Genomic DNA, 27,884 nt, shown 5'->3' with positions numbered 1-27,884 from the left:
AGGTCCTAAGTAATTTAATTATTTAGTAACTACATTTTAATATTCGCTTAATAATCATAAAAAAATTAAATAAATCTTGTTGACTAATCGAAAAAACAATCGTTTGCAAATGATGTGTTGTTGTTGAGTGTCGGTGCTGTCTAGAGCTCGGCAGAGTAACCGTGTAATACTCTTCCATATCAGTAGGTGGCAGCAGGTAGATAATTGCTTTGTAGATGTCGGAAACAGCGGGAGGCAGCGTGCAGGTAAAAAGGTGTCTAATTAGGGATGTCCGATAATGGCTTTGCCGATATTCCGATATTGTCCAACTCTTTAATTACGGGTACCGATATCAACCGATACCGATATCAACCGATATATGCAGTCGTGGAATTAACACATTATTATGCCTAATTTGGACAACCATGTATGGTGAAGATAAGGTACTTTTAAAAAAAATAAAATAAGATAACTAAATTAAAAACATTTTCTTGAATAAAAAAGAAAGTAAAACAATATAAAAACAGTTACATAGAAACTAGTAATGAATGAAAATGAGTAAAATTAACTGTTAAAGGTTAGTACTATTAGTGGAGCAGCAGCACGCACAATCATGTGTGCTTACGGACTGTATCCCTTGCAGACTGTATTGATATATATTGATATATAATGTAGGAAGCAGAATATTAATAACAGAAAGAAATGGAGGGAGGTTTTTTGGGTTGGTGCACTAATTGTAAGTGTATCTTGTGTTTTTTATGTTGATTTAATAAAAATAAAAAAAAACAAACAAAAAAAAAACAAACAAAAAAACGATACAGATAATAAAAAAACCGATACCGATAATTTCCGATATTACATTTTAACGCATTTATCGGCCGATAATATCGGCAGGCCGATATTATCGGACATCCCTATGTCTAATGCTTAAACCAAAAATAAACAAAAGGTGAGTGCCCCTAAGAAAAGGCATTGAAGCTTAGGGAAGGCTATGCAGAACTAAACTAAAACTGAACTGGCTACAAAGTCAACAAAAAACAGAATGCTGGACGACAGCAAAGACTTACTGTGGAGCAAAGACAATGTACATCCGAACATGACATGACAATCAACAATGTCCCCACAAAGAAGGATAAAAACAACTGAAGTATTCTTGATCGCTAAAACAAAGTAGATGCGGGAAATATCGCTCAAAGGAAGACATGAAACTGCTACAGGAAAATGCCAGAAAAAGAGAAAAAGCCACCAAAATAGGAGCGCAAGACAAGAAGTAAAACACTACACACAGGAAAACAGCAAAAAAGTCCAAATAAGTCAGGGTGTGATGTGACAGGTGGTGACAGTACACCTACTTTGAGACAAGAGCTATAGTGATGCATGCTTGGTTATGCTTTAAAGTCATATCCAACAATTGTGACAACGACTTTTTACTGTCCATCCATCTTCTTCCGCTTATCCGAGGTCGGGTCGCGGGGGCAGCAGCTTAAGCAGGGAATCCCAGACTTCCCTCTCCCCAGCCACTTCGTCCAGCTCCTCCCGGGGGATCCCGAGGCGTTCCCAGGCCAGCCGGGAGACATAGTCTTCCCAACGTGTCCTGGGTCTTCCCCGTGGCCTCCTACTGGTCTGACATGCCCTAAACACCTCCCTAGGGAGGCGTTCGGGTGGCATCCTGACCAGATGCCCGAACCACCTCATCTGGCTCCTCTCCATGTGGAGGAGCAGCGGCTTTACTTTGAGCTCCTCCCGGATGACAGAGCTTCTCACCCTATCTCTAAGTGGGAGACCCGCCACCCGGCGGAGGAAACTCATTTCGGCCGCTTGTACCCGTGATCTTGTCCTTTCGGTCATAACCCAAAGCTCATGACCATAGGTGAGGATGGGAACGTAGATCGACCGCTAAATTGAGAGCTTTGCCTTCCGGTTCAGCTCCTTCTTCACCACAACGGATCGATACAGCGTCCGCATTACTAAAGACGCCGCACCGATCCGCTTGTCGATCTCACCATCCACTCTGCCCTCACTCGTGAACAAGACTCTGAGGTACTTGAACTCCTCCACTTGGGGCAGGGTCTCCTCCCCAACCCAGAGATGGCACTCCACCCTTTTCCGGGCGAGAACCATGGACTGGGACTTGGAGGTGCTGATTCCCATCCCAGTCCCTTCACACTCGGCTGCGAACCGATCCAGTGAGAGCTGAAGACCCTGGCCAGATGAAGCCATCAGGACCACATCATCTGCAAAAATCAGAGACCTAATCCTGCAGCCACCAAACCAGATCCCCTCAACGCCCTGACTGCGCCTAGAAATTCTGTCCATAAAAGTTATGAACAGAATGGGTGACAAAGGGCAGCAAACCCCTCTATTTACAAACTTTTAGATAGTCGAATGTAGAGTCATAAGAGAAGAAGGCTGTTCTGTAAACATCCCCCGAGGACACCTCAGTGATGGATGCTCTGACCTCCTTCAACAACACCTGGGACTTGAACTTTGCTGGTAACGCCTGCAGAGCGACTCCAGGCCTATACAACCCTACACCCTGGACAATGGGTCTATGCACACCCCCACCCCAACACCTTCACCACAGCTTGAATCCCTTAGAAGTGATGGACGGCTGGGCAGCGCTAAAATAGCAGCAGCCTCCCTCCTCTCTGTTGCAAGTCTTGTGGGTTCTTTGTAACTTGTTTATGTGTGCCATGGCTATTGAGGTTTGTATTTCTGGCTTCAGTATGGACCCCCTCCCCGGGAGTTTAACCTTAGACTGAATATTTTTTTACTAATCCCCCACCCCGTCAGCGGTCCTGTTCTGTCTCCCTGTAATGTTTGCGCGGCATTTTTGTTGAGGCGGAGCCCTGCAGGTGACTTTCTGCACAGTTCACTACTAGTTACTTTTCAAACCGATTAACCACTCGCATTTATTACAAAAAAATAATCTAAAATGTTTACAAATTAAAATGGAACATAAAGATATTGAACACCCATGGAGCGTTTGGGAGAGTGGCCGTGCCAGCAACCTGAGGGTTCCTGGTTCAATCCCCACCTTCTACCAACCTAGTCACGTCCGTTGTGTCCTTGAGCAAGACTCTTCACCCTTGATGGGTCATAGTTAGGACCTTGCATGGTGTGTGAATGGGTGAAAGTGGAAATAGTGTCAAAGCGCTTTGAGTACCTTGAAGGTGGAAAAACGCTATACAAGTATACACCAGAGAGTTTTTGTGGGTGTAGGGTGTCCAGTCTTTAAGATGCACCAGTCTCTGTCTCAGGGTGTTGCCTGCTTTGAAGTGTACCAAAATGTTGTGCTGGTTAAAAGTTACTCTCAGATATAACTGATACATATGGAATGACAATATTTTTTAACCTTTTTCCTCCTCATCCACTCTGTTCTTGTTATTTCTGGAACTGGATGCACTTTTCACAAAGGACCAGCTGGGGTAACCACAGGTTTTGAGGGTGTTCCTCAAATGCCTTTGCTCTTTCTCTTTGGCCTGTGGGCTGGTAGGAACATTCTCAGCTCTGTGTTGTAGGGTTCTGATAACGCCCGGTTTGTGTTCCAGTGGGTGATGTGAGTCAAAACGTAGGTCTTGATCGGTATGCGTTGGCTTTCAGTAACATGGAGGACCCTATTTTCCCCAATGTGGACATCACAGTTCTGGGTTCAGTGTGGATCTATCCTGTAAGGTGAGATCACCTAGTAGACATTGCCTCCACTGCATCCTGGCTTGGAATACAGGTGAACAGGGCGGTGACGTCCAATGAAACTTTAGTTTCAGATCTCTGATCTTGGCTACAAAGTCCATGGAGTTCTGGACAGGATGTGGAGTTTTGCCAACCAGATGTTGGCCACATCCTTAGCAATATGGTGTGTCACAGAGTTGATGCTGCTGACAATGTGACTGAGGGGGGTACTGCCTTTGTGTATTTTTGGAAGGGCATAAATACCAGGGATGGTTTCTTGAGGGTATAAGCCCAGTTGATGGCTTCTGACTTTTGCAGAGTTTGTAAGCACTCAACGATTCTTCTCTTGTACCCACTTGTGGGATCCCTTTTGAGTATTTCATATGTTGGGAGTCTTTAAAGAGTGTAAGCAACTGGTTTTGGTAATCACTCGTGTTGAGGAGGACTGTGCATCTCCCCAGGATCCTGATGTTCTCATCCTTGCCCAGTGATCTTACTGCCCTCCTCTCCTCCAAAGAGACGTTCGGGGTGGGGGCTTGGCATCAGGAATAGCTGATGGCACTTCCAGCCGAATTTGCTCCCCTTCCGGTTGTATTCGCAAGGAGTACATTAATGGTGCTCACAAGTGTGGAGGAATCCACGAAGCAAGAAGTTTTTACTGTGATGAAACTGGACCTTTTGGGAAAAAAAGAGTGTCCTCTCCTTTCTTGCTCTACCTTTGCCAGATTTTACTTTTTTAAAATGATTATTATTGTGGCAATATGCTTGTTAAAGTTTTTGTGATCCAAAAGTGAATCAGCACCTCCAAATCTGAGTCCATGGTTCTCGCCTGGAAAAGGGTGGAGTGCCATCTCCGGGTTGGGGAGAAGACCCTGCCCCAAGTGGAGGAGTTTAAGTACCTCGGAGTCTTGTTCACGAGTGAGGGAAGAGTGGATGGTGAGATCGACAGGCGGATCGGTGCGGCGTCTTCAGTAATGCGGACGCTGTATCGATCCGTCGTGGTAAAGAAGGAGCTGAACCGGAAGGCAAAACTCTCAATTTACCGGTCAATCTACGTTCCCATCCTCACCTATGGTCATGAGCTTTGGGTTATGACCGGAAGAACAAGATCACGGGTACAAGCGGCCCAAATGAGTTTGGGTCTCTCCCTTAGAGATAGGGTGAGAAGCTCTGTCATCCGGGGGGAGCTCAAAGTAAAGCCGCTGCTCCTCCACATGGAGAGGAGCCGGATGAGGTGGTTCGGGCATCTGGTCAGGATGCCACCCGAACGCCTCCCTAGGGAGGTGTTTAGGGCACGTTCGACCCGTAGGAGGCCACGGGGAAGACCCAGGACACGTTGGGAAGACTATGTCTCCCGGCTGGCCTGGGAACGCCTCGGGATCACCCGGGAAGAGCTGGACGAAGTGGCTGGGGAGAGGAAAGTCCGGGCTTCCCTGCTTAGGCTGCTTCCCCCGCGACCCGACCTCGGATAAGCGGAAGAAGATAGATGGATGGAAGTTTTTGTGATTTCTGATCGTTTGTGAGGGCACCAAAGGGACTTTTGTGGGCGTGCGTGTTGGCAGAGCAGCGCATGCAGGACAGTTGAGCTTGCCGTTGTTGTTTTGGCATGATAATAAATAGAAAGTTGATGCATCACTTCCTTGTTATGTTTGCTATACAGTATATACATACAATCTTTCACTAAAATATGCACTTTTGTCGAGGCTGGAACCAATTATTCATGTTTACGTTGTTTTTTTACAGAGAAATGTGCTTTGCTGATCAAACGTTTCTGTTTTCGAACCCCGTTCAAGGACCAATGACGTTGGTAGATGGAGGTGTGTGGAAAAGTGCACATTAGAGCAATTGCACTCCGTGGCCATTTTCTCAATTTTTGGCAACCAACATTTGTTTACTTCACAAGTGTAATGAGCAGATTTCACAGTAAATTCAAGTGGACGCCCACCCTCTCTAATCCTTTCATTCACGGCTTGGAAGCGAGCCAACAGGCTGCAGGAACACACTGAGCGACTTCCACCTGTTCTTTGTCTGCTAGCAGAGTGCGCTACGCCAATAAATCATGTTGACACACCAGGACAGTGTTCGTCTGGGAAAGGACTAAACAAGTCCATTAGGCGTCAATGTGCACTTTCATGGTAAATGAGGCTCTCCATGGCCTGGTGGGCCAAACATGGCTTCATTAGAGCGGGCTTTGCATGTGCGCGACAATTAGGGAGGCTCCCTCTGCGTCTGGGATGTGAGAGCGCGAGAATGAAGAAAGCCCCGGAATGAAGCAAACAATGAAGGTGGCTTCTCGCCCTCCTTCGCTGAGGAGCAGGCAGCGGCTGAAGCTCATTGGCTCCGCTGTTTCCATGACTCCCTCGGAGAGCAACAGGTGAAGAGGACGGGGGAATGTGTATGAAGGGGCGGGCCCTTTAAGTGCTACTCATTTGAATATTTACAGCGCTATTAATCCACGTGTGTCTTAAGTGTGGCCCGGGGACATTTGCAGCCGACAGCTTAGAGTTTAACGCCACATTCTAAAAAAAATAAATAGTGAAATGTAACGAGAAAAATCTGCAATGTTGACTCTAATAACTCAAAGCTGCCATGCAGACTTTTTTCTTTATTGCAGTCATTACTCAAAATAATAATAATGAATCAAAATTAATGTTATGAGTTATTGACATTTTACAAATAAAATCCATTATTATTATTATATAAGGCACCAATTACTTAAAGGCCTACTGAAAGCCACTACTAGCGACCACACAGTCTGATAGTTTATATATCAATGATGACATCTTAACATTGCAACACATGCCAATACGGCCGGGTTAACTTATAAAGTGACATTTTAAAATTCCCGGGAAATATCCGGCTGAAACATCGCGGTATGATGACGTATGCGCGTGACGAAGTCCGAGTAACGGAAGTTATGGTACCCCGTAGAATCCTATACAAAAAGCTCTGTTTTCATTTCATAATTCCACAGTATTCTGGACATCTTTTGCAATTTGTTTAATGAACAATGAAGGCTGCAAAGAAGACAGTTGTAGGTGGGATCGGTGTATTAGCAGCGGACTACAGCAACACAACTAGGAGGACTTTGTTGGAGAGCAGACGCGCTAGCCGCCGACCTCACCTTGACTTCCTACGTCTACGGGCCGCCAAACGCATCGGGTGAAGTCCTTCGTCCTTCTGCCGATCGCTGGAACGCAGGTGAGCACGGGTGTTGATGAGCAGATGAGGGCTGGCTGGCGTAGGTGGAGAGCTAATGTTTTTAGCATAGCTCTGTGCGGTCCGGTTGCTAAGTTGGCTTCAATGGCGTCGTTAGCACAGCATTGTTAACCTTCGCCAGCCTGGAAAGCATTAACCGTGTATTTACATGTCCACGGTTTAATAGTATTGTTGATTTTCTATCTATCCTTCCAGTCTATATGCAGTTAAAGCACGATGCTATCACGTTAGCTCGTAGCTAAAGCATTTCGCCGATGTATTGTCGTGGAGATAAAAGGCACTGAATGTCCATTTCGCGTTCTCGACTCTCATTTTCAAGAGGATATAGTATCCCAGGTGGTTTAAAATACAAATCCGTGATCCACAATAGAACAAGGAGAGAGTGTGGAATCCAATGAGCCAGCTTGTACCTAAGTTACGCTCAGAGCGAAAAAAGATACGTCCTGCACTGCACTCTAGTCCTTCACTGTAACGTTCCTCATCCACGAATCTTTCATCCTGGCTCAAATTAATGGGGTAATCGTCACTTTCTCGGTCCGAATCTCTCTCGCTCCATTGTAAACAACGGGGAATTGTGAGGAATACTAGCTCCTGTGACGTCACGCTACTTCCGCTACAGGCAAGGCTTTTTTTTATCAGCGAGCAAAAGTTGCGAACTTTATCATAGATTTTCTCTACTAAATCCTTTCAGCAAAAATATGGCAATATCGCGAAATGATCAAGTATGACACATAGAATGGATCTGCTATTCCCGTTTAAATAAAAAAAAAATCATTTCAGTAGGCCTTTAACATCAAATATTCCAATTATTTTATGGTGAAAATATTGCATATTCTGTGTGTTTTTGACAAAAAGTGCATGAAACGAACATGAAAAAACAATAACTTATAATCGACGGACAGATCTGACGTTGATCAGAGATTTAAGTGTTGGAAGTGAAAAAGATGAAGAAATAATGTATGAATTATTTTAACACTAAAATGGGACTCTTTTGGATCCCTGAGAATCTCAGTGGGATTTTAATTGCTCAAAATATAATCCATCCATCCATCCATCTACTTGTCGCGGGGGCAGCAGCCTAAGCAGGGAAGCCCAGACTTCCCTCTCCCCAGCCACTTCGTCCAACTCCTCCCGGGGGATCCCGAGGCGTTCCCAGGCCAGCCGGGAGACATAGTCTTACCAACGAGTCCTGGGTCTTCCCCGTGGCCTCCTACAGGTCGGACGTGCCCTAAACACCTCCCTAGGGAGGCGTTCGGGTGGCATCCTGACCAGATGCCCGAACCACCTCATCTGGCTCCTCTCCATGTGGAGGAGCAGCGGCTTTACTTTGAGCTCCTCCCAGATGACAGAGCTTCTCACCCTATCTCTAAGGATGATGTTTGATAAGAAATTATCGAGTTCGAGCCCATTATCGAATCCTCTTATCGAACCGATTCCTTATCGATTCTCTTATCGAATCCAGATAGGTTGTTGTATATGGAAAAAAACACAATATTTAGTTTAACAAAAGCTCACTTTTATTTTATATGAAAAAATAAAATAAAACAAATAAATAAATATTGACTGTTGTTACCCAAAGTATATTAAGTGGGATTTTTCAGAAAAACAAATATATACAGTAACAAAAAAACAACCTGTCTCTGTGATCACTATAGGTGAATAGCCATTGAGGCGTTTTTTTCCGGTCCATTATTTTTGCTACTTATGTGACATCACAGGAAATGACGTAGCTCAGTCATTAGACTGAGCTACGTCATTTCCTGTGATGTCCCACAGGGCATTTCTTGTGGGACGGGATTCATTCCCAGGGATTCGAATAAAGAACCAACTCTTTTTCTTTACTATAGTGGCCTCGATAACGGGAACCGGTTCTCAAAAAGGGATTCGAGTCCATGGAATTGGTTCTTTTCTTATCGAACACCCGGGAGAACCGGTTTCGAACATCATCCCTACCTATCTCTAAGGGAGAGACCCGCCACCCGGCGGAGGAAACTCATTTCAGTACCCGTGATCTTGTCCTTTCAGTCATAACCCAAAGCTCATGACCATAGGTGAGGATGGGAACATAGATCGACCGCTAAATTGAGAGCTTTGCCTTCCGGCTCAGCTCCTTCTTCACCACAACGGATCGATACAGCGTCTGCATTACTGAAGACGCCGCACCGATCCGCCTGTCGATCTCACCATCCACTCTTCCCTCACTCGTGAGCAAGACTCCCAGGTACTTGAACTCCTCCACTTGGGGCAGGGTCTCCTCTCCAACTTGGAGATGGCACTCCACCCTTTTCCGGGCGAGAACCATGGACTCGGACTTGGAGGTGCTGATTCTCATCCCAGTCGCTTCACACTCGGCTGCGAACCGATCCAGTGAGAGCTGAAGATCCTGGCCAGATGAAGCCATCAGGACCACATCATCTGCAAAAAGCAGAGACCTAATCCTGCAGACACCAAACCAGATCCCCTCAACACCCTGACTGCGCCTAGAAATGATGTCCATAAAAGTGTATATATATATATGTATATACATATTTATACATATATACATACTACATATACACTACCGTTCAAAAGTTTGGGGTCACATTAAAATGTCCTTATTTTTCAATGAAGATAACTTTAAACTAGTCTTAACTTGAAAGAAATACACTCTATACATTGCTAATGTGGTAAATGACTATTCTAGCTGCAAATGTCTGCTTTTTGGTGCAATATCTACATAGGTGTATAGAGGCCCATTTCCAGCAACTATCACTCCAGTGTTCTAATGGTACAATGTGTTTGCTCATTGGCTCAGAAGGCTAATTGATGATTAGAAAACCCTTGTGCAATCATGTTCACACATCTGAAAACACTTTAGCTCGTTACAGAAGCTACAAAACTGACCTTCCTTTGAGCAGATTGAGTTTCTGGAGCATCACATTTGTGGGGTCAATTAAACGCTCAAAATGGCCAGAAAAAGAGAACTTTCATCTGAAACTCGACAGTCTATTCTTGTTCTTAGAAATGAAGGCTATTCCACTAAATTGTTTGGGTGACCCCAAACTTTTGAACGGTAGTGTACATATATATATATATGTACATATATACTGTATGTATAAATATTAGGGGTGTGGGGAAAAATCGATTCGAATTCGAATCGTGATTCTCACGTTGTGCGATTCAGAATCGATTCTCATTTTTAAAAAATCTATTTTTTTATTTTTATTTATTTAAAAATATATATTTTTACATTTTTTATTTTAATGAATCAATCCAACAAAACAATACACAGCAATACCATAACAATGCAATCCAATTCCAAAAGCAAACCCGAGCCAGCAACACTCAGAAGTGCAATAAACAGAGCAATTGAGAGGAGACACAAACACCACACACAACAATTGAGAGGAGACACAAACACCACACACAACAATTGAGAGGAGACACAAACACCACACACAACAATTGAGAGGAGACACAAACACGACACAGAACAAACCAAAAGTAGTGAAACAAAAATGAATATTATCAACAACAGTATCAATATTAGTTACAATTTCAACATAGCAGTGATTAAAAATCCCTCATTGACATTATCATTAGACATTTATAAAAATAAATGCATCGCATCTCATAAGCTTGACAACACACTGTGTCCAATATTTTCACAAAGATAAAATAAGTCATATTTTTGGTTCATTTAATAGTTACAACGAATGTACATTATTGCAATCAGTTGATAAAACATTGTCCTTTACAATTATAAAAGCTTTTTACAAAAATCTACTACTCTGCTTGCATGTCAGCAGACTGCTGAAATCTATGTATTCCATGAATGGAGAATACTTTTGAATCGGGAAAAAAAAATCGTTTTTGAATCGAGAATCGTGTTGAATAAAAAAAAAAAAAATCGATTTTGAATCGAATCGTGACCCCAAGAATCGATATTGAATCGAATCGTGGGACACCCAAAGATTCACAGCCCTAATAAATATATATATGTATATACTTATACATGTATAAATACATGTGTATATAATACATACATGTAATAGAGTCGGCAGTGTTTTAGCTACTTCTAAATCACTAATCCTGGCCTCCATGGCGACAAATAAAGTATGTTTCTTACTAGTATCATTATCACTGGAGGACAAGGAATAGCTAAACATGCTTCACTACACACTGTAGGAGGCTACAATAGCTCACCGCTAACAGCAAGCTAGCGCTCCTCAATGTAAACAAACGCCGTGATTTACACAGGCAGACTGTAACGATACAAAGTACAATATATTTTTTACTATCACAAAATCTTTTGTCTTTTTTAGGGATGTCCGATAATGGCTTTTTGCCGATATCCGATATTGTCCAACTCTTTAATTACCGATACCGATATCAACCAATACCGATATATGCAGTCGTGGAATTAACACATTATTATGCCTAATTTGGACAACCAGGTATGGTGAAGATAAGGTACTTTTTTTTAAAATTAGTAAAATAAGATAAATAAATTAAAAACATTTTCTTGAATAAAAAAGAAAGTACAACAATATAAAAACAGTTACATAGAAACTAGTAATGAATGAAAATGAGTAAAATTAACTGTTAAAGGTTAGTACTATTAGTGGACCAGTCATGTGTGCTTACGGACTGTATCCCTTGCAGACTGTATTGATATATATTGATATATAATGTAGGAACCAGAATATTGATAACAGAAAGAAATGGAGGGAGGGAGGTTTTTTGGGTTGGTGCACTAATTGTAAGTGTATCTTGTGTTTTTTATGTGGATTTAATTAAAAAAAAACAAAAAAAAACGATACCGATAATAAAAAAAACGATACCGATAAATATGTTAAAACATGTTAAAACAGAAAATAAGCAGATATTAACAGTAAATGAAGAAGTAGATGAATAATGTTGACAAAATAAAATGACACAATATGTTACTAATTAGACTAATTAGGAGTCTTTGTTCTTCTTCTTTCATTGCAATAAGAAACAAATGTTTAATGTATCGCAACCTTTTTAGTTCAAATAAACTTTTTCGAGGTCCCCTTTATTTTGAAAAGTATGGAAATACATTTTAGTGCGCATACCAAAATGTTGGTATGAGGACAAGTCCAACCAGGCCTGGCCCTAACCAATCTGGCGCTTAGGCAAGATTGTAGGTGGCGCCCCCCCACATCGGCAGTGAAGTGTATATACTCACAAGAAACCGAATAGCTTTGTCTTTGACCTTTTTTTTTTACTTAAAGAAAGCAAATTAACATATTATATGAGAATGTTATGTTATGATTATCTTTAACCGAATCACAGCAGTGCTCAAATTAAAAAACAGCATTCCCTCTCATGTGATGTTGCTTAATTAACATTAATGATGTGCACTTTAACAACTAGGCTTACAACTATACCTAATATATAAAGGGGTGGAAAAGTGACTATTACCTGCAGGGCAAACATTAGCTAACCAGAAGGCAATAACAATGTAAACAAAAAACACCTGCTTAAAAGATCTAATACAAATGTCCCTGAGGAATGTAAGGTGGGAGTACTGTAATTACCTAACGTTACATTATTATTTTCCATAACAATTTAGCCCCCTCCACAATATTAACCCGACGTTAAAACAGAACTAGCTATTTATTGATTAGCAATTGCCGAATCATGTAACATTAGCTTAATGCTAAAAAGCCAGGTTACTATCACATTCTGTAACAGACAAATAATTTCATGTAGGCTAACGTTACCTCCCTGCTACCTCTGTCTTTTTCTCGTTTCTCCTCTTCTTTTCTCTTTTTTCTTCCCTGGGCACCTGACAGTTTTGGCCGTTTTGACATCTTGTGTTGATTTTTTGATGTGGTGACGTCCAAAAAGGGTCATGATACGCGAAGGGTGGGGGCGCACCCAGTCTATACACACTTCCTGTGTGTATAGACTCTTCATGTGCGAGGAAGAGGAAGATGACGACGTGTGAAACCTGTCCGCCTTCGCTTGTCTCGTCTATCGCCTCAGCCTCGTTCCTTCCAGAGCACGGCGTGTTCCCCGCCAAACACAATCCGGCTTTGTGGCGCCGTATGGAATAGAAGTGCTTTGAGGGCATTTTCGTGTTTGTGCGGTGAGAAAAGTGTCTGTGGGACGGCGCCCCCCCCATTCCAACCCCAGACCCTGATGCTGGCTCTTGAGTTATCAGCACCTTGGTGCTCGTTACTGACAAGATGTCAACCAGCCAACAAGTCACGACTCTGCAGTGAAGCAGGAGTAGACTTAACTTCAATGGACAGCACAGCGGTCGTGTATGTGTGTGTGTGTGTGTGTGTGTGTGTGTGTGTGTGTGTGTGTGTGTGTGTGTGTGTGTGTGTGGGAGGTTTTGGAGCGGCACTTTGGGGAGCGGGCGACAGCGAGGAAATGACTCACATCCATCAAAGAACGTTACATTAGCGCCTCCCCGGGTGTCGCACAGTGCAGAAAGCGACTAAATGTCACGGCTGGTGCCGCGGGCGATGGCGCGGAAACGTCTGCGTCTCGCCGTCTAGTAACCCAGCTCAAGTCGTGGCCCAGTTCTGACCTGAGAGCGGAGAGCCCTCACTTGATGATCGGTTCCCCGACTGGTGTGCAGCGGAGGCCCCTAACGGGTGGGCCTGTGGGCCACAAGCGGGTTGCCAAACATCATCAACAAGCAACACCCTGACCTCAACTTACGAGTTCTTATGCTAGTTGGTCACCAACCCCGTAAGATCCGACCAGAACATCCAGTCCTGCTCGCTAGCATTGGCTAACAGCTAGATTTGGTTATGAAATGTTTTATTACTGAATTAAAGGCCTCCTGAAAGCCACTACTAGCGACCACGCAGTTTATATATCAATGATGACATCTTAACATTGCAACACATGCCAATACGGCCGGGTTAACTTATAAAGAGCAATTTTAAATTTCCCGCTAAACTTCCGGTTGAAAACGTCTATGTATGATGACGTCATATGGTTGAAACGGAAGTATTGGGACACATTGTATCCAATACAAAACGCTCTGTTTTCATTTCATAATTCCACAGTATTGTGGACATCTGTGTTGGTGAATCTTTTGCAATTTGTTTAATGAACAATGGAGACTGCAAAGAAGAAAGCTGTAGGTGGGAAGCGGTGTATTAGCGGCTGGCTGCAGCAACACAACCAGGAGGACTTTGACTTGGATAGCAGACGCGCTATCCGATGCTAGCCGCCGACCGCATTGATGATCGGGTGAAGTCTTTCGTCGATCGCTGGAACGCAGGTGAGCACGGGTGTTGATGAGCAGATGAGGGCTGGCTGGCGTAGGTGGAGAGCTAATGTTTTTAGCATAGCTCTGTGAGGTCCCGTTGCTAAGTTAGCTTCAATGGCGTCGTTAGCAACAGCATTGTTAAGCTTCGCCAGCCTGGAAAGCATTAACCGTGTAGTTACATGTCCATGGTTTAATAGTATTGTTGATTTTCTGTCGATCCTTCCAGTCAGGGGTTTATTTCTTTTGTTTCTATCTGCAGTTAAGCCCGATGCTATCACGTTAGCTCCGTAGCTAAAGTGCTTCGCCGATGTATTGTCGTGGAGATAAAAGGCACTGAATGTCCATTTCGCGTTCTCGACTCTCATTTTCAAGAGGATATAGTATCCCAGGTGGTTTAAAATACAAATCCGTGATCCACAATAGAGAAAGGAGAAAGTGTGGAATCCAATGAGCCAGCTTGTACCTAAGTTACGGTCAGAGCGAAAAAAGATGCGTCCTGCACTGCACTCTAGTCCTTCACTCTCACGTTCCTCATCCACGAATCTTTCATCCTGGCTCAAATTAATGGGGAAATCGTCGCTTTCTCGGTCCGAATGGCTCTTGCTGCATTGTAAACAACGGGGAAATGTGAGGAGCCCTTCAAACTGTGACGTCACGCTACTTCCGGTACAGGCAAGGCTTTTTTTTATCAGCGACCAAAAGTTGCAAACTTTATCGTCGATGTTCTCTACTAAATCCTTCCAGCAAAAATATGGCAATATCGCAAAATGATCAAGTATGACACATAGAATGGATCTGCTATCCCCGTTTAAATAGAAACATTTCATTTCAGTAGGCCTTTAAGCCAGGGAAATTCACACTTATAATTATTGCCATTAGTATTATCCCCATTTATTCAGTATTTGATTTATTTTAGTCACTCTTTATTAATGGGTACTGTCCCTTTAAGAGAGTGTGTGTGTTTTTCTGACCTTGTGTGTCAGGCGTGGTGCATTCCGTGTCGTCTGACATGGAACGCGGACTATTGTGAGCAGGACTCGACAGAAGAAAAGAAGAACTTTGGTGAATTGTTGTCTTTTAGTTCAAACCGGTGTTTCTCAGCTGTGGCCCATACTCAGTTGTAATACACGTTTCCACCACTTGTGGCATCCATCCATCTTCAACCGCTTATCCAGAATGGGGTCGCGGGGACAACAGCTCCAGCAGAGACCCCCAGACCCCAGACTTCCCTCTCCAGAGCAACATTTGCGACTTCCTCCTGGGGAATCCAGAAGCGTTCCCAGGCCAGAGAGGAGATGTAATCCCCCTATCTGGTCCTTGGCCTGCCGCGGGGTCTCCTCCCAGTGGGACGTGCAACGAGGACCTCCCTAGGGAGACGCTGGTGAGGCATCCGCACGAGATGCCTGAACCACCTAAGCTGGCTCCTTTCCAAGCGAAGGAGCAGTGGCTCTAGTCCGAGTCTCTCTCGGGTGACTGAACTTCTCACCCTATCTCTAAGGGAGATGCCAGCCACCCTTCTGAGGAAACTCATTTCGGCCGCTTGTATCCGCCATCTTATCCTTTCGGTCATGACCCACACTTCATGACCATAGGTGAGAGTAGGAATGTAGATAGCTCTGTAGACCGAGAGCTTTGCCTTCTGGCTCAGGTCTCGTTTGGTCCCAACAGTGCGGCAGAGAGACTGTAATACCTAACCCTAACCCTAGCCCCGGCTGCTCCCATTCTCCGGCTGATTTCCTTCTCCATCTTTCCCTCACTCCTGAACAAGACCCCGAGATACTTCAACTCCTCCACCTGGGACAGAGTCCCGTTCTCTACCTGGACTGTACAAACCATCGCTTTCCTGCTGAGAACCATGGCCTCAGATTTGGAGATGCTGATCCTCATTCCGGCCGCTGAACACTGGGCTGCGAACCGATCCAGTGAGAGCTGAAGGTCACGAACCGAAGGTGCCATCAGGACCACATCATCTGCAAACTACCGTGTAATACTCTTCCATATCAGTAGGTGGCAGCCGGTAGCTAATTGCTTTGTAGACGTGGGGAACAGCGGGAGGCAGGGTGCAGGTAAAAAGGTGTCTAATGCTTAAACCAAAAATAAACAAAAGGTGAGTGCCCCTAAGAAAAGGCATTGAAGCTTAGGGAAGGCTATGCAGAATGAAACTAAAACTGAGTTGGCTACAAAGTCAACAAAAACAGAATGCTGGACGACAGCAAAGACTTACTGTGGAGCAAAGATGGCGTCCACGAAGTACATCCGAACATGACATGACAATCACAAAATGTCCCCACAAAGAAGGATAAAAACAACTGAAATATTCTTGATCGCTAAAACAAAGTAGATGCGGGAAATATCGCTCAAAGGAAGACATGAAACTGCTACAGGAAAATACCAAAAAAAAGAGAAAAAGCCACCAAAATAGGAGCGCAAGACAAGAAGTAAAACACTACACACAGGAAAACAGCAAAAAAGTCCAAATAAGTCAGGGTGTGATGTGACAGGTGGTGACTGTACACCTACTTTGAGACAAGAGCTATAGTGATGCATGCTTGGTTATGCTTTAAAGTCATATCCAACAATTGCGACAACAACTTTTTACTCTTAACTGAGTTTAGTTTATTAATGATTTCTGCTGGTGGTGTGCCTCCGCATTTTTTCAACGCAAAAAATGTGCCTTGGCTCAAAAAAGGTTGAGAAACACTGATCTAATTATTGACATTATTTACACATTACTTTGTCTGTTTCAGTCACTATGTTATTTAGTCACTACAGTAATTATGTTCACATCCACAGGAACCACATGAGTTACCCTACTCTATACAGTATCTACAACCTTACTAGTGTTCACTTCACAGCCACAGATGGTCCGTCTAGTTATTGACATTATGTACACATTACTTTGTCTGTTTCAGTCACTATGTTATTGAGTCACTACAGTAATTATGTTCACATCCACAGGAACCACATGGGTTAGCCTACTCTATACAGTATTTACAACCTTACTAGAGTTCACTTCACAGATGGTCCATCTAGTTATTGACATTACGTACACATTTCTTTGTGTGTTTCAGTCACTATGTTATTTAGTCACTACAGTAATTATGTTCATATCCACAGGAACCACATGGGTTAGCCTCCACTATACAGTATTTACAACCTTACTAGTGTTCACATCACAACCACAGATGGTTCATCTAGTTATTGACATTACGTACACATTACTTTGTCTGTTTCAGTCACTATGTTATTTAGTCACTCCAGTAATTATGTTCACATCCACAGGAACCACATGGGTTAGCCTACTCTATACAGTATTTACAACCTTACTAGTGTTCACTTCACAGATGGTCCATCTAGTTATTGACATTACGTACACATTACTTTGTGTGTTTCAGTCACTATGTTATTTAGTCACTACAGTAATTGTGTTCACATCCACAGGAACCACATGGGTTAGCCTACGCTATACAGTATTTACCACCTTACTAGTGTTCACTTCACAGCCACAGATGGTTCATCTAGTTATTGACATTACGTACACATTAATTTGTGTGTTTCAGTCACTATGTTATTTATTCACTACAGTAATTGTGTTCACATCCACAGGAACCACATGGGTTAGCCTACTCTATACAGTATTTACAACCTTACTAGTGTTCACTTCACAGCCACAGATGGTTCATCTAGTTATTGACATTATGTACACATTACTTTGTGTGTTTCAGTCACTATGTTATTTAGTCACTACAGTAATTATGTTCACATCCACAGGAACCACATGGGTTAGCCTACGCTATACAGTATTTACAACCTTACTAGTGTTCACTTCACAGCCACAGATGGTTCATCTAGGTATTGACATTACGTACACATTAATTTGTGTGTTTCAGTCACTATGTTATTTAGTCACTACAGTAATTGTGTTCACATCCACAGGAACCACATGGGTTAGCCTACTCTATACAGTATTTACCACCTTACTAGTGTTCACTTCACAGCCACAGATGGTTCATCTAGTTATTGACATTATTTACACATTACTTTGTGTGTTTCAGTCACTATGTTATTTAGTAACTACAGTAATTGTGTTCACATCCACAGGAACCACATGGGTTAGCCTACTCTATACAGTATTTACAACCTTACTAGAGTTCACTTCACAGATGGTCCATCTAGTTATTGACATTATGTACACATTACTTTGTCTGTTTCAGTCACTATGTTATTTAGTCACTACAGTAATTATGTTCACATCCACAGGAACCACATGGGTTAGCCTTACTCTATACAGTATTTACAACCTTACTAGAGTTCACTTCACAGATGGTCCATCTAGTTATTGACATTATTTACACATTACTTTGTGTGTTTCTAGTTATTGACATTATTTACACATTACTTTGTCTGTTTCAGTCACTATGTTATTTAGTCACTACAGTAATTATGTTCACATCCACAGGAACCACATGGGTTAGCCTACTCTATACAGTATTTACAACCTTACTAGTGTTCACTTCACAGCCACAGATGGTTCATCTAGTTATTGACATTATTTACACATTACTTTGTGTGTTTCAATCACTATGTTATTTAGTCACTACAGTAATTATGTTCACATCCACAGGAACCACATGGGTTAGCCTACTCTATACAGTATTTACAACCTTACTAGTGTTCACTTCACAGCCACAGATGGTTCATCTAGTTATTGACATTATTTACACATTACTTTGTGTGTTTCAGTCACTATGTTATTTAGTAACTACAGTAATTGTGTTCACATCCACAGGAACCACATGGGTTAGCCTACTCTATACAGTATTTACAACCTTACTAGAGTTCACTTCACAGATGGTCCATCTAGTTATTGACATTACGTACACATTAATTTGTGTGTTTCAGTCACTATGTTATTTAGTCACTACAGTAATTATGTTCACATCCACAGGAACCACATGGGTTAGCCTACTCTATACAGTATTTACAACCTTACTAGAGTTCACTTCACAGATGGTCCATCTAGTTATTGACATTATGTACACATTACTTTGTCTGTTTCAGTCACTATGTTATTTAGTCACTACAGTAATTATGTTCACATCCACAGGAACCACATGGGTTAGCCTTACTCTATACAGTATTTACAACCTTACTAGAGTTCACTTCACAGATGGTCCATCTAGTTATTGACATTATTTACACATTATGTGTTTCTAGTTATTGACATTATGTACACATTACTTTGTCTGTTTCAGTCACTATGTTATTTAGTCACTACAGTAATTATGTTCACATCCACAGGAACCACATGGGTTAGCCTACTCTATACAGTATTTACAACCTTACTAGAGTTCACTTCACAGATGGTCCATCTAGTTATTGACATTATGTACACATTACTTTGTCTGTTTCAGTCACTATGTTATTTAGTCACTACAGTAATTATGTTCACATCCACAGGAACCACATGGGTTAGCCTTACTCTATACAGTATTTACAACCTTACTAGTGTTCACTTCACAGATGGTCCATCTAGTTATTGACATTATTTACACATTATGTGTTTCTAGTTATTGACATTATTTACACATTACTTTGTCTGTTTCAGTCACTATGTTATTTAGTCACTACAGTAATTATGTTCACATCCACAGGAACCACATGGGTTAGCCTTACTCTATACAGTATTTACAACCTTACTAGAGTTCACTTCACAGATGGTCCATCTAGTTATTGACATTATTTACAGATTATGTGTTTCTAGTTATTGACATTATGTACACATTACTTTGTCTGTTTCAGTCACTATGTTATTTAGTCACTACAGTAATTATGTTCACATCCACAGGAACCACATGGGTTAGCCTACTCTATACAGTATTTACAACCTTACTAGAGTTCACTTCACAGATGGTCCATCTAGTTATTGACATTATTTACACATTATGTGTTTCTAGTTATTGACATTATGTACACATTACTTTGTCTGTTTCAGTCACTATGTTATTTAGTCACTACAGTAATTATGTTCACATCCACAGGAACCACATGGGTTAGCCTACTCTATACAGCATTTACAACCTTACTAGTGTTCACTTCACAGCCACAGATGGTTCATCTAGTTATATGTATTATATGTAAAATGGTCATCAGCCACTTATCGACAGTACAAGCTGGGTGAGCCGATTTAGCGCCGAGCTAACGTGAGTGGCACTTCATATTAACATAAAAGTGGAGCGGCAAAGAAAAGGAAAGAGTGAACTTTTTGTCGGCTGGGTCAAGTTTTTTCTACTGCAAACCCCGAAAAAATGAGAGGCAAGTGTGCTAACTGCCGAGCACAGGCTTTTTGAAAGCCCGACTTTGATTTGCGGGACTATTTCCCAAACCCGATCTTCTTCCATCAAACGTTGTTCATAGAAGTGAGGTTCAACAACGTTGTAGCGGCTGGTGTACCACATGCTAATCCTCACTTCAACTCCCAAGAACCAAGCACACGTGGACTAATTCAGTGCTCGGACTCCATGTTGTTAAAGACCATAAATGCACGCCGTGTATCCATGGAAACCATGTTATATACAAATGATGGCTCTCAGCCAACTGTTGAAAGTTCGCAGCGTCACATTTTCCTCCATCTAATGTTTGTTCTTTGGCTTTGTGATCAATTTGACAGGAGAGGCAATGCCGCTGCTCATCAAATTTACATGAAAGACTGCACACAAAGCTGCAGTTTGCTCTCTTCGCTAAAACCTCAAGTACGTTGCGCCTTCCCATCGCCATGGCAACGAGTAGCCAGCAGCTATTAGACTTAATGGCTACCTTGGGCCCCTCGGTGTGTGTGTGTGTGTGTGTGTGTGTGTGTGTGTGTGTTGTGAAGATCATGCAGTGCAGCTGCAGACGAGTGCCACAGTCAAGCAGCATTGGAAAAAAAGGAGATGTTGGGTGAAACCCCGTGTTTGTTGCACTCGGCGCAGACGACTAATCATCCCAAACACTCTTTTTACGCGTCGCAGCTCGCCCTGGTTACTGACAGACATGTTTCATCGTCTCAGAGATGGCGTGGAAGCAACAGGAGATTGAGGGCCAGCTGGGGATTGACATCAACTTAATGAAAAAGAGTGGAAATAAGCCAGGGGGGCCTGGGGGCCGCTCAAGTCAGGCACCTGTTCATTCAACTACTAATGCAGTCTTTTTAGGTTGCCAGACCCTGCACTACAGCATCACTGAGGACACTCTTGCAACCTTTACATGGAACACACAATATTATCATAGTAGTACTTATAAAACATAATATTATCAGAGCTTATGGATAGTAGTACTTATAAAACAGAATATTATCAGAGCTTATGGATAGTAGTACTTATAAAACATAATATTATCAGAGCTTATGGATAGTAGTACTTATAAAACAGAATATTATAATAGATTATGGATAGTAGTAGTTATAAAACAGAATATTATCATATCCTATGGGTAGTAGTACTTATAAAACAAAATATTATAATTTCTTATGGATAGTAGTACTTATAAAACAGAATATTATAATAGATTATGGATAGTAGTAGTTATAAAACAGAATATTATCATATCCTATGGGTAGTAGTACTTATAAAACAAAATATTATAATTTCTTATGGATAGTAGTACTTATAAAACAGAATATTATCATATATTATGGATAGTAGTACTTATAAAACATAATATTATATCCTATGGATAGTAGTACTTATAAAACAGAATATTATCATTTATTATGGATAGTAGTACTTATAAAACAGAATATTATCATAGCTTATGGATAGTAGTACTTATAAAACAGAATATTATCATAGTTTATGGATAGCAGTACTTATAAAACATAATATTATCATAGATTATGGATAGCAGTACTTATAAAACAGAATATTATCATAGATTATGGATAGTCGTACTTATAAAACATAATATCATATCCTATGGATAGTAGTACTTATAAAACAGAATATTATCATTTATTATGGATAGTAGTACTTATAAAACAGAATATTATCATAACTTATGGATAGTAGTACCTTTAAAACAGAATATTATCATATCTTATGGATAGTAGTACTTATAAAACAGAATATTATCATTTATTATGGATAATAGTACTTATAAAACAGAATATTATCATAACTTATGGATAGTAGTACTTATAAAACAGAATATTATCATAGCTTATGGATAGTACTACTTATAAAACAGAATATTATCATAGTTTATGGATAGTAGTACTTATAAAACATAAAATTATCATAGATTATGGATAGTAGTACTTATAAAACATAATATTATCATATCCTATTGATAGTAGTACTTATAAAACAGAATATTATCATTTCTTATGGATAGTAGTACTTATAAAACATAATATTATCATATCCTATTGATAGTAGTACTTATAAAACAGAATATTATCATTTCTTATGGATAGTAGTACTTATAAAACAGAATATTATCATAACTTATGGATGGTAGTACTTATAAAACAGAATATTATCATATCTTATGGATAGCAGTACTTATAAAACAGAAAAGTATCATAGTTTATGAATAGTAGTACTTATAAAACAGAATATGATCATAGTTTATGAATAGTAGTACCTATAAAACAGAATATTATCATAGTTTATGAATAGTAGTACCTATAAAACAGAATATTATCATAGTTTATGAATAGTAGTATTATCATAGTAGTACTTCAACACAGGGGTGTCAAACTCACAGTCATGGCTGCCCTCAGAGGGCCGTTTGTACTTATGAATAATTAATAAACATAGTTATTCACCTCGTGATGTTATGATACAATTCCTTACGCATTTAAGTAGAATTTTGTTTTACATACACTAAAAAAAATGTTTTCCGATTTTTGCAGTAAAAAAATTGGCAAAATGTTGCACTCTAGAATGTACAGCATATTACTGTAAATGGAAAAACAGGATTATAGTTTTTTTACTGTAAAATCTTTGGTCATTTTTACAATTTGATGGATATCTTATAAAATGAGGTAGAGTTCCAACACTGCCTAAGACATGTGGGCCACTTTAAAATGAGGTAGAGTTCCAACACTGCCTAAGACATGTGGGCCACTTTAAAATGAGGTAGAGTTCCAACACTGTCTAAGACATGTGGGCCACATTAAAATGAGGTAGAGTTCCAAGACATGTGGGCCACATTAAAATGAGGTAGACGTGTGAAGACATGTGGGCCACATTAAAATGAGGTAGACGTGTGAAGACTTACTTCTTCCTGGAGTCGTATCTGCTGGGAGTTCCCAGACTCTGCAGAGAAGAAGAAGAAGAAGAAGAAGACATATTTGACTGATGATTAGTTCCTCACATTCACAAGATAAAACACTTTGGAGCATCACGGACTATTTTAGGGAAAATAGTGGAAATAAACTAATATTTTTCCTCCTTGCCATAACCTTCCTTTTACCGTCTTTTACCTTTTATTTACCTTCTATTTATCTTCTTTTACCTTCTATTTATCTTGTTTTTGGCTTCTATTTACCTTCTATTTGACCTGCTTTTACATTTTCTTTTACCTTCTTTTACCATATATTAACATTATTTAACCTTTTGTTTACCTTAGATTAACCCATTTACCTTCTATTAAGATTGTTTTACCTGTTATTTATCCTTTAATTTACCTTCCATTTACCTTTTATTTATCTTTTACCTCTATTTACCTTCTAATTATCTTATTTCACCTTCTATTTATCTTCCATTTACCTTTTATTTATCTTGTTTTTGGCTTCTATTTACCTTTTTTTTTTACCTTCTATTTTCTTTCTTTTTTACTTTCGTTTACCATATATTAACATTATTTAACCTTTTATTAACCCCTTTACCTTCTTTAACCATCTATTAACATTGTTTTACCTTTTATTCACCCTTATTAATCCTTTACCTTTATAACCATCCTTTACCTTCTATTTAAATTGTGTTACCTTCTTTTATCTTATTGTACCTCCTAATTACCATATTTTACCTTTTATTTATCTTCCATTTATCTTGTTTTACTTTTTTTTAACCTTATTTGAATTATTTTTTCATCTTCTTTTACCATATATTAACATTATCTTACCTTTTATTTATCTTCTTTTATCTTTTATTTACCTTCTAATTACTTTATTTTACCTCCTAATTACCACATTTTACCTTCTAATTATCTTCCATTTACCTTTTATTATTTTGTTTTTGGCTTCAAATTACCTTTTTTTTGTTTACCTTCTTTCACCATCTATTAACCTTTTTTTTAACCTTTTACTTACCTTTAACTTATTTTAACCATCTATTATTTATTATATTTAAATTGTGTTACCTTGTATTTATTTTATTTACCTTTTATCTTATTTGACCTTTTATACACATTATTATGCCTTTTATCTACCTCCTAATTACCTTATTTTACCTTTATTCTACCTCCTAATTACCATATTTACCTTCTAATTATCTTCCATTTACCTTTTATTTATTTTGTTTTTGGCCTCTATTTACCTTTTTTTTTAAAACGTTCTATTACTTTTGTTTCCCTTCTTTGACCAGACATTAACTTTTTTTTAAACCTTTTACTTACCTTTAACTTCTTTTAACCATCTTTTATTTATTGTATTTAAATTGTATTACCTTTGTATACTTTTTATCTACCTCCTAATTACCTTATTTTACCTTTTATTTACCATATTTTACCTTTTATTTACCTTATATTTAACTTGTTTGCATTCTTTAACCTTTTATTTCCATTTTACATTTCATTTATCTTCTTTGACCTGCAGTTAACCCTTACCATTATTTTAATATCTTTTTAAATTGTTTTACATTTGTTTACCTTCTATTTACATTTTTTAACCTTAATTTGCTTTCTATTGACCATTTTTTTTTATTTTTTACGTTATTTTTTTTCACCTTCTATTTACCCTTTACCTTCTTTTACCTTTTATTTATCTTGTTTTATTCAGTACACTACAGCTCATCAAAGTACTACATACACTACAGTATGCTCATCAAAGTACTACATACACTACAGTAAGTACTACATACAGTACAGATATCATAATAAAGTACTACAAACAGTACAGATATGGTAAGTACTACATACTGTACAAATGTGCTAATCAAAGTACTACATACAGTACAGATATGGTAATAAAAGTACTACATACAGTACAATAATGAAAGTACTACATACTCTTATCACAAAAAAACAAGAGTTGTAGAAAGTATTGTAAAGTCAAGACAGCCATGACATGAAGTTCTTTACAAGTGTATGTACACTTTAGACCACCACTGTATATACCAGGGGTCGGCAACCTTTACCACTCAAAGAGCCATTTTGACAAGTTTCACAAATTAAAGAAAACAATGGGAGCCACAAAACTCTTGAAAATTTCAAACGAAATAACACTGCATACAAAGCTTTTTTTGCTTTGTGCTATGTTTTAACACCAGGGGTCTCAGACACACGCCCCGGCCCACACCTTAATATAAAAATTTAATGATAGTGCGACCCGCGATTGCGCCTGATAGCGTCATACTTGCCAACCCTCTCAATTTATCCGGGAGATTCCCGAGTTCCAGGGAGTGATGTCACTGCCTTTAGCGCCCTCTACAGCCTGCTCCAACAGCGTACCTGCTCGGCCACATGTTGAATGCAGCTTCAGCATGCTCAGTGCACACGTGAGTGACAGCGAGGCATACTTGTTCAACAGACACACAGCTTACACTGACGGTGGTCGTATAAAACAACTTTAACACTGTTACGTTACAAATATGCGCCACACTGTGAACCCACACCAAAAAAGAATAACAAACACATTTCTGGAGAACATCCGCGCTGTAACACAACATAAACACAACACAACAAATACCCAGAATCCCATGCAGCCCTAACTCTTCCGGTCTACCCCCACCCCCCCCCCCCCCGCCCCCCCACCACCAAACCCCGCCCACCTCAACCGACGCACGGAGGGGGGAGGGGGGGTTGATGTGTGTGGGGGTTTGGTGGTAGCAGGGGTGTATAATGTACACTGGCTGCATGGGATTCTGGGTATTTGCTGTGTTGTGTTTTTGTTGTGTTACGGTGCGGAGGTTCTCCAGAAATGTGTTTGTCATTCTTTTTTGGTGTGGGTTCACAGTGTTGCGCATATTTGTAACGTAACAGTTTTAAAGTTGTTTTAAACGGCCACCGTCAGTGTAAGCTGTGTGGCTGTTGAGCAAGTATGCCTTGCTGTCTCCTACGTTAGCAAGCAGAAGCTGCATTCAACATGTGGCTGGGCTGGCATGCGATTTGTGCCGGCTATAGAGGACAATTATTGCAGTACCGCTAAGGTACACTCTTAATTCAATTGTTAGGGTGAAAATCTGAGAATATTAACCCCGGGAGATCACTAGGACAGGCACAGACGTCCGTAAAACTCCAGGGAAAACCGGGAGGGCCGGCAAGTATGCAGCTGAGCCGCATCAGAGTGGTCAAAGAGCCGCATGTGGCTCCGGAGCCGCGGGTTGCCGACCCCTGGTATATACTGTATGTGTTAAACATGCTTGTGTTATCATTAAATGCCTTTAACTTGTTCACAAAAACCGACAAATACGCCTTTTTCTACGTCAAAAGCATCAACGTTTGCTACAGTTTGAATCCATCGGTATACAAATGGAATACACGCTAGTGAAGACAGAAGTAGGAGGAGACACAAGTAGGAGAAGACACAAGTAGGAGAAGACACAAGTAGAAGACAGAAGTAGGAGAAGACAGAAGTAGGAGAAGACAGAAGTAGGAGAAGACAGAAGTAGAAGACAAAAGTAGGAGAAGACAGAAGTAGAAGACAGAAGTAGAAGACATAAGTAGAAGACAGAAGTAGAAGACAGAAGTAGAAGACAGAAGTAGAAGACAGAAGTAGAAGACAGAAGTAGAAGACAGAAGTAGAAGACACAAGTAGGAGACAGAAGTAGAAGACAAAAGTAGGAGACAGAAGTAGAAGACAAAAGTAGAAGACAGAAGTAAGAGCAGAGTATATTTTTAGAGGTGTGAGTACAAATGTTTGTGCTGTCTTCCAGACAAAAGCTGAGTGTGTTCCGCCTCCTCAGTTCTTCTCGCTTGACTCGGGTCAATTTGACTGTGCTGAAGGTGATGAGTGCGCCAGCGGCAAGTTGCAGTGAAGCCCGCATCAGCCCAGACCTGATTATTGCTGGGCCTGCAGGAAGAACTTGAACGGCTGAATGGTGCCAGCAGTGAGCTGCTAAAGGCCTACTGAAATGAATTGTTCTTATTTAAACGGGGATAGCAGATCCATTCTATGTGTCATACTTGATCATTTCGCGATATTGCCATATTTTTGCTGGAAGGATTTAGCAGAGAACATCGACGATAAAGTTTTGGTCGCTGATAAAAAAAAGCCTTGCCTGTACCGGAAGTAGCGTGACGTCGCAGGTTGAAAGGCTCCTCACATTTCCACATTGTTTACACCAGCAGTGAGAGAGATTCGGACCGAGAAAGCGATGATTACCCCATTAATTTGAGCCAGGATGAAAGATTTGTGGATGAGGAACGTTACAGTGAAGGACTAGAGAGGCAGTGCAGGACGTATCTTTTTTCGCTCTGACCGTAACTTAGGTACAAGCTGGCTCATTGGATTCCACACTCTCTCCTTTTTCTATTGTGGATCACGGATTTGTATTTTAAACCACCTGGGATACTATATCCTCTTGAAAATGAGAGTCGAGCACGCGAAATGGACATTTAAAGTGACTTTTAT

At 40.5% G+C, this 27,884-nt stretch overlaps 1 protein-coding gene across 5 annotated transcripts in view; it reads right to left on the bottom strand.

The window, feature by feature from the left end:
* ankfn1 (ankyrin repeat and fibronectin type III domain containing 1) overlaps positions 1-27,884 on the bottom strand; it is a 129,783-nt gene that overhangs the window by 64,016 nt on the left and 37,883 nt on the right. For 4 of the 5 annotated variants that reach the window (XM_062030705.1, XM_062030706.1, XM_062030703.1 and 1 more), the window contains exon 6: positions 23,372-23,409. The exons of the other annotated variant lie outside the window; for it this stretch is intronic. In XM_062030705.1, the coding sequence (XP_061886689.1) occupies positions 23,372-23,409 (38 nt within the window). The remainder of the gene's footprint in view (positions 1-23,371; positions 23,410-27,884) is intronic. 5 annotated transcript variants of the gene reach the window in all.

This window comes from Entelurus aequoreus, linkage group LG21, assembly GCF_033978785.1.
Source record: "Entelurus aequoreus isolate RoL-2023_Sb linkage group LG21, RoL_Eaeq_v1.1, whole genome shotgun sequence".
Taxonomy (NCBI): domain Eukaryota; kingdom Metazoa; phylum Chordata; class Actinopteri; order Syngnathiformes; family Syngnathidae; genus Entelurus; species Entelurus aequoreus.
The sequence above is the reverse complement of the archived record's forward strand: the minus strand, read 5'-3'. Positions and strand labels throughout refer to the sequence as shown.